The 12264-nt window shown below is 35.5% G+C and overlaps 1 protein-coding gene and 1 pseudogene across 5 annotated transcripts; both read right to left on the bottom strand.

Annotated features, from left to right (window-relative positions):
- Positions 1–2663: 2663 nt before the first annotated feature.
- Positions 2664–7202, bottom strand: LOC118036152 (uncharacterized). 5 transcript variants are annotated; one of them, XR_012168349.1, is made up of 8 exons: positions 6901–7202; positions 6713–6808; positions 6520–6560; positions 6297–6414; positions 6069–6149; positions 5165–5293; positions 3028–3132; positions 2664–2929 (listed from the first exon to the last, which is right to left on the bottom strand). XR_012168349.1 is itself a non-coding variant. In XM_035041856.2 (6 exons), the coding sequence occupies exons 1-6, from the start codon at positions 7117–7119 to the stop codon at positions 5237–5239; spliced, it is 612 nt and encodes a 203-aa protein (XP_034897747.1). In that variant the 5' UTR covers positions 7120–7202; the 3' UTR covers positions 5073–5236. The 5 variants fall into 5 exon arrangements, 1 of the variants encoding a protein (XP_034897747.1); XR_012168350.1 differs by lacking the exons at positions 2664–2929; positions 3028–3132 and adding an exon at positions 3165–4572; XR_004685314.2 differs by lacking the exons at positions 2664–2929; positions 3028–3132 and adding an exon at positions 4627–4876.
- Positions 7203–7926: 724 nt separating this feature from the next.
- Positions 7927–10930, bottom strand: LOC118036151 (uncharacterized; annotated as a pseudogene).
- Between the last annotated feature and the right edge of the window lie 1334 nt (positions 10931–12264).

The raw sequence follows: 12264 nt of genomic DNA, 5'->3' as shown, positions 1-12264 counted from the left end.
TTATTTCTTAGTGATTGTCTGTTAAACCGAAAAATTATGCAAATCATAGAATATAGAGCTAACATTCTAGACATAATAATTCATCTCTTCTAAATAGGGGTTTAGAAGATTTCTCACTTGTAGTTCGTGTGGATTACTGTTGAGGACCAGACAATTAAACAGTGTGGGTTATAACAATCTGGCCCTTAAAGAATTGTTTAAAATCGAAAAAAAATCATATATTAATGTAATAAATCTCTAATCAATTTTAAATATATCTAACAGGATCTTAAAGAATCTTGAATAATTTTTTTTTATTGTTTTTATTGCGTGTATGAAATTCAGGAACGCAAAACTAAAATCATAAGACATCATCACATTGACTTCTCCAGATATGATCTTAAAATATCCCCTTCTTAGAAGTTCGCAGTTTGAACCAAAAGGTCTAGATTAGGCCTGGAAATGCGGGATTACCAACCTACTGGAATCATAGGTAGCAACAAACACTGTCTTGTGGCTATTGGAGAAATCATAATGATCACTGTCTAAAATAATCAATAACAATTATTTGATAGTTGATCTTCTATTTCACAATAATTACCAGGAAAATACTATTCAGTGTTTAACCACACTGATCAACCACATGCTTCATGCTATGTTTGTGGAAATGACTCTATGGCAATGGCTACAGATAATAGCATACTCAAGCCTCATCACAGCAATAACTAATCTCCTTCCATGTGCATTTCTAACTAGCAAACGAATCTGGTTTCCATTTTCTTTGAGATACCATACAAATTTTGTTTCTTTCTAGTCCAGATGGAGCTGACAGTAGCAAGTGAATCATTGTTGAACACACAGGGCCATTTTATTAACACTCTGATCAATAATGTTTTATGATTCTAGTAAACTCCTAAAGTGGCAAAACAATCAACATTGAGTGTACTGCACAACTCTCGAACAAGTTACCATGTCCTTTTCAGAGAAGTTAGGTTTTGTCAAAAAAACTAACTCTAATATAATAGTTTAAGCTATTAGATGAGGTTCTAAAATATGATTTATATTATTTTTTTAATATTTTTTTAAGTGAAAACCTTTGAATTTGAAACTTGTACAGGCTCATATTATATTATATTTAATTTTTATCAAATAAATAAAAATAATGAGATTCAAACTTGAAACCACTTGATTATGAAAGTTTTAATACCATGTCAAAAAACTAACTCAACCCAATAGCTTAAACTATTAAGTGAAGTCCTAGATATAATTTACATTATTCTCTATCAGGTCTTAACTATGAAAAATATTTCATGGATAAGTAAGCTGTAAGAACTCTACGTTTGCTTGTTGAATTCCTCTCCCCATATACAAATTCATCATGTGAAAGAGAAGGGGTAAGTTCAGTTGATTTTACTTTTAGCGCCAAGACTGTCAAATTGTACACAGTTCCATATCAGCTTGCTATCATTCAATCAGACAACGGAATTTATGACCTGTTAACAAAATTCATAGGTCCTGCTGCATCGAACCACAGGACAGGTTGAGACACTTATCTGAAACCTTAACTTACAGATTGCCCAGTTCAGCCATAGGTCCTCACTCCTCGGGTCCACTGTATGATCATCGCTAGACTGTGGTAATCGAGTTCCAACAGAAGGACTTGTGAGCCATCATTTTCCCTACTTCTGTTCGGTAGCTGCACAGGGGATGGGTCCAATATTCTGTCTCTCAATGAAATTTCTAGACGACAGATTTAATTTTGCACGGCTCCTCTAGCTTGCATCAATATTTGAGTATTCGTTACATGAAATCATAGAAAGCAGATACACATTCATGTCAGCTTACTAATTTATCTTCATTTTCTGTGGTTCGTAGAGGCTGTTGTGACCTGCAGTCATAAAGTCAGCATATTTTTAGTATATTTTGCTGTTAAACTAACAGACAGAATACATCATTGACAACTGCTATGCTCCACCTAGCTGGTTTGATTTCTAGACACAAGAAAACATGCCCACCTCATAAACAACCTCTTACATCCACCCATCACATGGTTTTGCTTCCCATGGAAAGGGACTGTTTATGGATTTGTTAATATATAATAGTCACTTCCTTTGCCATCTATCCATCAGAGAATCAGCATTCAACATTCTAAATTCTAAAGATTTCTTCCTTTGATTTTTCACTAGAAAAGAATACTTCCAAGCAACAAAATGATCAGTGCAAAGAAGCTCATCAAACTGGCAAAGAAATGGCAGAAGCTGGCTGCTCTGAGGCGTAAAAGAATTGCTTTGCCACAAATGGAGACAAGCAGTTGTAGAGCATCAGAAATGGCTGATAAGGGCCATTTTGTTGTGTACTCAGCAGATCAGAAACGCTTTTTGATTCCTCTGAATTATCTTAACAATAAGATTGTCAGAGAGCTACTCAAACTGGCAGAAGAGGAATTTGGACTACCTACCAATGGGCCTCTCACATTGCCCTGCGATGCAGAGCTTATAGAATATGTGATTGCTTTAATCAAACAGGGAATCACCAGAGATTTAGAGAAGGCATTATTGGTGTCCATAGCCATCAGTAGCTGCTCAATGCTTTCTGATCTCCATCATCAAGTAACAGACCATCAATTACCAATCTGTAGCTTCTGAAGAGTGGAATTAGAATTGTAGACACTGTATAAATTGATATAAGTATAAATTGATAAATTTTATAGAATAGTCAGAAAAAAATTAAATTATCAAGTATATATTAATACAAATTCAGAGAATTCACCAGCAATTCTTTTAGCTCAACATTACTGCATTACAATGGCCTCGTAAACATTTCCTCTTTATCAATCCATGAAGCAGATAAATGAGGATTTTTTTCTCTTGACCAAAATTTCTCAAGTCTTACTACACGAGCAGTTGTAGCACATCATCCACAGCTGAGAAGGGCCATTTTGTTGTGTACTCTGCAGATCAGAAATGGTTTTCGCTTCCTTTAGATTATCTTAACAATGAAATTGTCAGAGAAAGAAGAGTTTGGACTTTCTAGCAACGGGCTTCTCACCTTGTCGTGTGATGCAGAGCTGATGGAATATGCAATTGCTTTGATCAAACAGCAGGTCACTTGTGATGTAGAGAAGGCACTATCGATGTCCATAACAAGCAGTCCCTGCTCATTGTATTCAAATCTCCACCATCAACTAACAGATCATCAATTACCAATGTGCAGCATCTGATTAACAGGATTAAATTTGTAAACAAAGCAAAAAAAGTGCACCTGATTACTCTTCTCGATGGAAAGTACAAAACTTGAAGTTTTATTGGAAAAACAATGCTATGATTCATTTCCTTGAAGGTTTCTGAGATGTTTATACAAGTTCTTTTGAACTGTATGGATCAGAATCCTAAGAACACAGATCAACTACATAACTTCAGAAGTAAGTGCATCATTGCTTAATACTTCTGACCAAAGATGTTTATTAATTCAACTAAACCTCTAGTGATTCTCCAATTGAAGCAGTGATCGATTGGTTCACATCTCAATTTTTATATTTCAAGAAACCCTTGAAGAACGTACCATGCCCTTTTAGAGAAGTTGCATGTATGAAATTTATTGTTCAAGAAAATCTAGCAGTTGAGTTGTAGCGTGATAATATATCAATTGGAGACCGTCACTCCCAGACTTACAAACTGCTAATAGAATTCATAGAAGCTGCTGTGAAAAAAGATTCAAGCCACCAGGACAGGAAGAGATGACGTTCAAGATTCTGCTTACAAATTGCCTTCGATCAGATATAGGTCCTCAAGTCCACTGTACAGTCATCTCTAGACTAAGGTAATCACATTCCAGATAGGAACAAGAACGATTTTTTAGCCATCATTTTCTTGCTTCTGTTTGGCAACTCTCCGACATGATGGGTCTGATATGTTGTTTTTCCACTACATGTTTGGACTACAATTTCCACAAACCTCCAGCTTTCAACATTCATAAAGCACTCGTTACATGCAGCCGCAAGAAGTGCAACCATGTTCAAATTCATGCCTGCTTACCAATTTATCTTCATTTTTGTGGTTCACGTTCTGCTGTGACATAAAGTAATGAGTCAGTGTTATTTTGAAATGCTTTGCTGTTCAACTACCGGGCAGAGGAGCAAAGAAATAACCATCCCTATGCTCCACCTTGATGAGTTTATTGCTAGACACAAGCAAACAAGCCCACCTCATACACAACCTCCCACGTCCGCTAATCACATGGTTTTGCTTCCCATTGATAGGGAACGTGTGTGGCTTGGTTAATATATGATACTCTCTTCCTTTGTCCTCTACCCATCACAAAACAAGCATTCTGTATTTCAAGTTCCTAAAGTTATCTTCCTCTACTTCACTCGTGAAATATTTTCCAGAAACAAGATGATCAGTGCCAAGAAAAGGGCTACTTAAACTGGCAGAAGAGGAGTTTGGCCTGCCTAGCAGTGGGCATCTCACTTTGCCGTGTGATGCAAAGCTAATGGAATATGCAATAGCTTTGATCGAACAGAGGGTCACTAGAGATGTAGAGAAGGCATTGCTGATGTCTATGGCTAGCAGTCACTGCTCAACATCCAAAGATCTCCATCATCAAGAAACATGCAATCAATTATCAATTTTCAGCTTCTGAAGAGTAGATTAGTTTCGTAAATGACAAAAACAAGTAGACGCTGGTAAATTTTGTAGAAAAGTACAAATTAGGAGATACATAATTCCTTTGATAAAGTTCGTTAACTACAATCTACAAGAAATCTCTAGCAATTCTAGTTTAAGGATACAAGTTAAAGATACTTGCATCAATGATTTAATCATAATTTCCTTCTATGATCCTTTAAGCAAATAAAAAAAGTATGGTCTGCTTGGGGCGAAAACATTTAAGAATGCATCTGCCAAAAAACAAAATAAAGAATAAGAATGAAAATCTCATGCGTACAAGTGAAGTAGCAATCAGTGCCATTAAACGCCATTACAACAAAGCTTTGAAGTAACATAAAGAAATTAAAGTGGCAATCACTATTGCCAGACTGCAAAAAGGAACCAGACACATGGCTTTGCACTTGAGCTGCACAAACTTTACAAATATGAGATTCACAGAATCAGAGTCCAGTTCTAAAAAAAGGCGTCTAACAGAATCAGAGTGTGAGACAACAATAACACAGGAACATGAGATTCACCTAGTGTTGGATTCATCTAGGTCGGTTAACTTGTCCCTTTGGTTATATGAACACACACTAACCCAAATTGCATCAAATCCTTTCTGCGATTAGCAATTGCTCGAGCTCCTCCCTCCGCCACTCTAATTCCTGTGATTGTTAATCCATGTATGTTAATAGAGGAAATCTGAGTTCCAACCAAAATTTGTCAAAATGATAGACAGAAACATCAACAGAGGAAAATCTGAGTTCCAATCAAAGTTTATAAAAAAGACAGACAGAAACATCAATAAATCATTAATAAGAAAGCACCATTTGTCTAATAAAACCAACTGCATGCTCACAACGTTAACTGCTGTCCAAGCACATGTACATCAGATTCAGAATCTTTATGCCTGATTTTAAACACAGGTGAAAACTACATCCCCGACTACTTACTGTCACCTAAATCAGAAGAATGAAAAAAGGATTCATATAAACCCCATACCTGATTACAGAAGCCTGTTTGCTTATAGATTTGATTTAGGGTATATCAGAACCCTTTCAACAGCATTATGGTTGCGAGCAATCACAGCTCATAGCACTTCAAGTTTTAGAGAGCACAACATAATTTTGATTCATTTCCTCTAATTGGCTATCCATTTCACTCTCAGATTATTAAGAGTTATTAATATATTTCTCTTCTTGCATGCATTGTACATAATAAGGATGCTTATAGAAAACTTGGAACTCGTGTTCCTGTTTGTTGCTAAAACTTTATATCATGCCATGACCTCCACAAAGTGATGGCACAGCTAACACATAATTGCATAACTTGGAGCAACAGCATACACATACAAGCATGGAGTAAAATGCAGAACGGGGAGCTCATATGAACACTCAATACCAATCATCATTTCAGGAGCTACAGCAATAAAAAGCTTACCTCCAGATCCTTGACAGCCTGCTCCCTCGTAGTTTCTTTCTTCTGACGAGACCGTTTGAGAAAGCCAATGCACAGAATTCCCTGGAAATTGGAATCACAATCAACAGCAACATATCATTGGATTAGTCTTGAAATTCCCAAAAGGAAAAGCAACCCAAACTCAAAGTTAGTTATTCTACTCAACCAAACTCAACTTAAACCAAAGTCCTAGTTCATTTATTTTCTTACTGAAATAACATAAACTAGACCACAAGCAAGGAGCATATAGCTAGCTATATTTTGTAGAAGAACAAGCTCCTTCTGGTTTGATGAATAGTCAGGGAAAGCTCTCGTCATTACTGCAACACTGAAAAAAAAAAATCATCATTTCAAACCCTATGGAGATATTAATGACTCCACGTTAGCGAGCCTAATGCACATTTTTCAGCCCTCGTTAACACAAATGACTTACAAGATTTGCAGCATGCCCCTCCCTGCCCAATACTCCAATATCTGCAGCATATGAATTCAACATTTGCAACACCAGCCAGCATAATAATTTAATTAATTCAATTCAATAAATTAGACCAAACTCCAATTTTCACACATTAAACAACAAGTAATAAATAAATAAATAATTCAAGAAATCAGAAAAAAGAACGAACCTTCCAGAACTTAATAACAAATCCCCACTCCGTCTCCGCAACCACCACAATAAACGCAATCACCACCGCATAACACCTGAATATTCCATCAAAAACCTACACAAAACAACAACCAATCAGAAATCACCAACTCGCACACTCACTCAATCACCCACCTGATGCATTCATACACTTAGAGATAGCCTTACATCAGAACCGTCTTTAAAGGATCTAACGGCGGAGAGAACGTTGACGGCAACACAAAGAATCGCAGTGAGTGAAGTTACAAAGCTGAAACACCTACAAATTACTAACAACGGGTCCGGTCCGGGTCGAGCTAAGGCGGTGGCTCGTGCTCTGGAGCTTGATGACGATACTCGAGGAAGAGCCGGAGGCAGAGGTAAGGTCTCTGTTTCTCTCGCTGCCATTGAAACTGAATCGAAACGTGTCTATGCCCTTATAAGAAACGTCTTGTCATTTTCTTCTGTTTCCTGCTCTTTGATGATTTGAAGCGGGATTCTTTTCTTTCACCTATTATTCAAGAAAGGAATGGAAGGTGGTGGCAGCTTGACACGTGGCTGTTGTCGTCTGATGGTGACTGACACGTGTCTGAGTATGCTGTTTCGGGTTTTCCCTCCTTACAGTGGCTTTATGGGCTTCTCGTTGGCCCATTTTCTAGGAGAGGGCATAGTGTAATGGGCCGGGTTTAAAAAAGTAATGACAGCTAGCTTGTTTTAAAAACTTAATAGAGGTGGTCAGATTTATTTATTTTTAAAGAAAATTATTCAAATAAATAAAACACGGAGACGGTGATAACTTGTATCTTTTCAGTTCAAAACTAAAATGGAATTATTATTATTTTGAAATTATCTGGATCTCTCATTAATCAAATATATTTAAAAAAATAATCTTTTAATTCACATACAATATGAACAGTGGAGAGTAACCGGCCTTCAACGTTTTCATCATCCATCAGTCCATCATTGTTGCGCTGCTTTTCCCCTTCTCCCTTCTTTTTCGTTTGGGCTGCTCTCCACTGTTCTACAAAGTGAACAGCGGAGAGCAAGGTTGTTAAAATCGCGATTTTAACACGGCACGGAAAGCTGTCCACAAACTCGGATCGTAAAAACGGATCGTAAAATCGTAAAATCGTAAAGAATTTTAAAATACATAAAAAAAAAATTCATGCTTCAAATAAAAATTCATATATAGTTCAAGCACCTTAAAAAACATGCTTCAAATAAAAATTCATACATATTTCAAGCCTTCAAATAAAAATTCATACATAGTTAAAACATCTTAAAATACATGATTCAAATAAAAGTCATACATAATTTAAAATAACTTTTCATTAACTAATAATTAACAAACTTAAAACAAACAATTTGCTGGTGTGTCATGTAAACTAAAACCAGCTTCATTCCCTTCATCTTCCTCATCATTCCTCAAGCATTCATCAATATCATTAGCATCAAGAGGATTATTAGTATCACTACTAGTACCAACACCAATATTATGAACATTAGTGCTACTACTAGTACCAACACCAATATCATCAATTTGAATATCCAAATCATCTTCAATACCATGACTCTCCATTTCAACATCATTAGGAATTTCTTCTTCATCACTTTCATCTTCATCACCATTTTGTCTTCGTGTTGCACTGTCAATAGCACCAAGCAAATCAAAGTTTGGATGTTTTTCTCCCTCGGTTATCCAATCATCATCAGATGAAAGATCATCTTCTATACCAAAATCATCAGCTTGCTTTTTGACTTGGTTATCATTCAATTTCAGATTGCACATTACAAATACCAAGTCATTCATTTTTTTCTGGTGCAAACGATTTCTTCGTTTTGTATGAACCTAAATAAACAATTCAAATTTATAAGATTTTTATCAAATATTTCAATATTTAAAATAATAAAAAAAAAACTCACCATTTCAAATGCACTCCAATTACGCTCACATCCAGATGAAGTACAAGTCAAACTTAGAACTCGGATTGCAAACCTTTGTAATTCTGGACATTCATCCCCATAAGAATCCCACCATTGAGCTGGAGTTTTTTTTATCTCTTGCTGTCTTGGCAGCGTCAATGCCAAACAACCCTTTTGCATCCTTGAATGATTCAAGTTGTAAGTCAATTTTGCACCTTTCATTTGCATTAGGCACCATCCTTTCTAAGCATTGATATAATCCAATTTTAATGTTGGCATTAACCTTAAAATTGGGATTATAATGATAATGAGGATTCAAATAATAAGCTGCTGCATGTAAAGGTCTATGGAGTTGAAGTTCCCATCTTGCATCAACAATATTCCATATAGGTATATAACTATATATAAAAAAAAAAAAACACAATTAGAGGATATGCTGCCTTAATACATTCATATTGGAAAACATTCATATTAATATATGACAACATTTGAAATAAAAATTAGCAAGATATATATCTTTTTTTCACAGAACCAAAATTCACTTGTATCTTCTCTTTTGCTTCATCCATTGCTTTATATATAAAACCCATAGCTGGTTTCTCATCTGAATCAACTAATCGAAGCACTTTAATTAGAGGATATGATGCCTTAATACATATAGTGACATCATGCCAAAACCTGCTGTCCAAAACACAATTTTGAATTCGTTTCCCTTCTTCTATTCTTGCAAACCTATATGAACTCCACTGGTTGGAAGTAAACATAGTCATCAGCTGCATTTTATGATCATTCAAACATCCTAGAGTCAAATATGCAGTAGCAAACCGAGTGGCAGCAGGCCTAATCAAATCCCTTCCTTTCGTAAAGTGCCTTAGCATGGAAATAAGAATGGTTCTTGAATAAATATATGAGGTGATTCTCCTCCCCTTAGCAATAGTTACTTGATGAACCTCTAACTTCTTCTCAAAATCTTCTAATATCAAGTCAATACAATGGGCAGCACATGGTGTCCAAAACAAACTCTTTCTTTTTTCCATTAATAATTGTCCTGCTGCCTTATAATTTGCAGCATTATCGGTGACTACTTGGACAACATTTTCCTCCCCAATCCTCTCCACAATGGCATCTAACATCTCAAATACCTTATCAGCAGTCTTGGACATATTAGAAGTATCCACCGATGACAAAAAAACTGTCCCTTTAGGACTATTAACCAAAAAGTTACAAATACAACGTCTTTTTTTATCTGTCCATCCATCAGACATTATTGAACAACCTGTTTTTTTCCATTCTAGCTTGTACTCCTCAAGCAATTTCATTGTTTGATCCACTTCTTGCTTCAAATACTTCTCTCTAATATCATAGTATGATGGAGGCTTGAAACCTGGCCCATGCTTTGCAACCATTTCAATTGCCTTAATAAAACTCAGGGTTTTTTACACAATTAAATGGAATTGCACTTGTGTAGAAAAACCTAGCAATTTGTCGACATGCTTCTTCTCTAATATCCTTTTTTAGCAATTGATTTAGAGTTGTTTGTGTACTTCCACTCCCACTAGCTACTCTCTTTCCTTTGTCCTTGGAGCTAATTTCTTTTATTTCATCATCATCATCATCATTTTCCACTATATTGAAGGGCCTTTCTTTTCTTTTCAGTTGCCTCTAGATTTTTTAACTAAAAACATCCAAAATCATCTGCTTAACATTTTCTGGCACTTGTTGACATGGCTCAACATCCTTACGAGTGCAAGCCAAATGTTGTTTGAAACGAAATATACCTCCACTAATAATTTTTTGACAATACTTGCACAAAACTTTTCTAGAATTTTTATCAACATCTATACCATGCTGCCATCCCACATCAAGCCTATTACCAGAAGCATTTTTTTCTAGACGCCATAAGTTTTAACAATTCAAAGATCAACTCAATCAAACCCTGTAATCAATCCAAACATTTTATGATTATAATTAATTTTTGATATTCAACATCCAGCTATAAAAAAAACTAATAACAATTAAAATCATAATACTGAATTACCATAATTCTGAATTCAAAAACTAATTAAAATCAGTAAACTAGTTAACAATTTCTTAAAATAAACACTGAATTCAAAAACACAAAATCATAGAATATAACTCATAACTCATGACTTACGTTTTTCTTCTCCAAATAATTAATTTGTTGTTCACAAACTTTGTAGTGTTTTCCTCTCTGTCAATCTCCCGTAAGTTCTAAGAAATAAACAAACAATTTTCAAAATCAGAACCAGTTTTCTGTCAAACCATTCACAGTCATTGTTATCAAAACAAATGCACATTCATTGTTTAACAGGCTTTAACAAAATAGAAATTCAATTAGCAAACCCTGTTATTCAATTAGCAAATTTAACAAATTCACAGACAAATTCATTGTTATCGAAACACTGTTATCAAAACAAATTCACAGACAAATTTAACAAACTAGAAATTCAATTAGCAAACCCATTCACAGACCCATCAATTCATAAATTCGGACACAGGGGACAAATAACAGGGGCAAAATTCGGTCTGCAATTTGACAACTAAATCACGATGCTATTTGCAGAAGGTGCAAAAATATAAACAGAATAACTTACTATGGCTGGTGCCTGGTGGAGACTGGTCACTAGAGAGTGGAGAGCCGCCGCTTGTCTGAAATCTGGATCTCACGGTGGCTGGTGAAAAAGACTGTTGTTGCCCGTTGGTGGTGGACCGATGGTTGATTGCTGGGACTTGGACGGCTGAGAGAAGGAGAACAAGGATTTAGTGACCTGGGTCTTGGGGATTTTTATTTTTTCCGGTTCTGTGTTGTTAACTTGTGTGAAAGACTGAAAAAAGATGAAGAAAGATGAAGAATTGACGATTTGTGGTTTTGTTCTGCCTTCTGCGTGTGAGTCACACGGTGTGACTATCAATCGGCCAATTCTTGCTTGACACGTGGAGCTGGAGGGAACAGTGGCGCAACATTTTGTGTTTTGGAGCAGAAGCGTAAAATCGTTAGTAAAATCGCGATTTTGAGCGATTTTACCCGATTTTAACGATTTTACCCGATTTTGACCCGATTTTATCACTTTCCGATTTTTGTGAACGATTTAGCACGTTTAGCCTATATTGACTCGTAAAATCGTACGATTTTACGAGTTGAATCGCGATTTTAACAACCTTGGCGGAGAGTGAATTATAATTCACTCTTCAGTCTCCATTGTTCATGGTCGAACCAATCTAACCCAAACCTAAATACGTTGGACCAATCTGACCTCATAAATATAAAAACAAAATCCAACAAAAAATTCTCAGATGTTGTGTTCTATAAAAAAAAAAAAAAAACTAGTGTTTAACATTAATCAATGGCACTACATAATTACATTAGAAGGAGATCGTATGATGACGTGACATTTGTAGAATTTGATCGCAATCCCAATTTTGTTTCGATGATATTTTACCTGATGTTGTTGTACGCTCAAGAAGCTATGAAAATTGTATTCCTTGTCGGATGGATTTCATACGTGATGGAATTACAGATAGTTTAATAGAATAATGAAAAATATTTTATATAAAATATTGTTTATTTCATGATGTAATAATAGTAGTTAAATCTACAATATTGAAATT

This window comes from Populus alba, chromosome 17, assembly GCF_005239225.2.
Source record: "Populus alba chromosome 17, ASM523922v2, whole genome shotgun sequence".
NCBI classification, from domain to species: Eukaryota; Viridiplantae; Streptophyta; class Magnoliopsida; order Malpighiales; family Salicaceae; genus Populus; species Populus alba.
Note: the sequence above shows the minus strand (reverse complement) of the source record. Positions and strands in the feature narration are given on the sequence as shown.

Bases quoted from the DNA above. Each gene is read 5' to 3' on its own strand.
- LOC118036152 (XM_035041856.2), bottom strand. From the start codon at position 7,119: ATGGCAGCGAGAGAAACAGAGACCTTACCTCTGCCTCCGGCTCTTCCT. The intron at 6,561-6,712 runs GTTCGTTCTTTT...CATATGCTGCAG, and splicing joins TTGTTATTAAGTTCTGGAAG to ATATTGGAGTATTGGGCAGG. The intron at 6,150-6,296 runs GTAAGAAAATAA...TCCAATTTCCAG, and splicing joins GTCTAGTTTATGTTATTTCA to GGAATTCTGTGCATTGGCTT.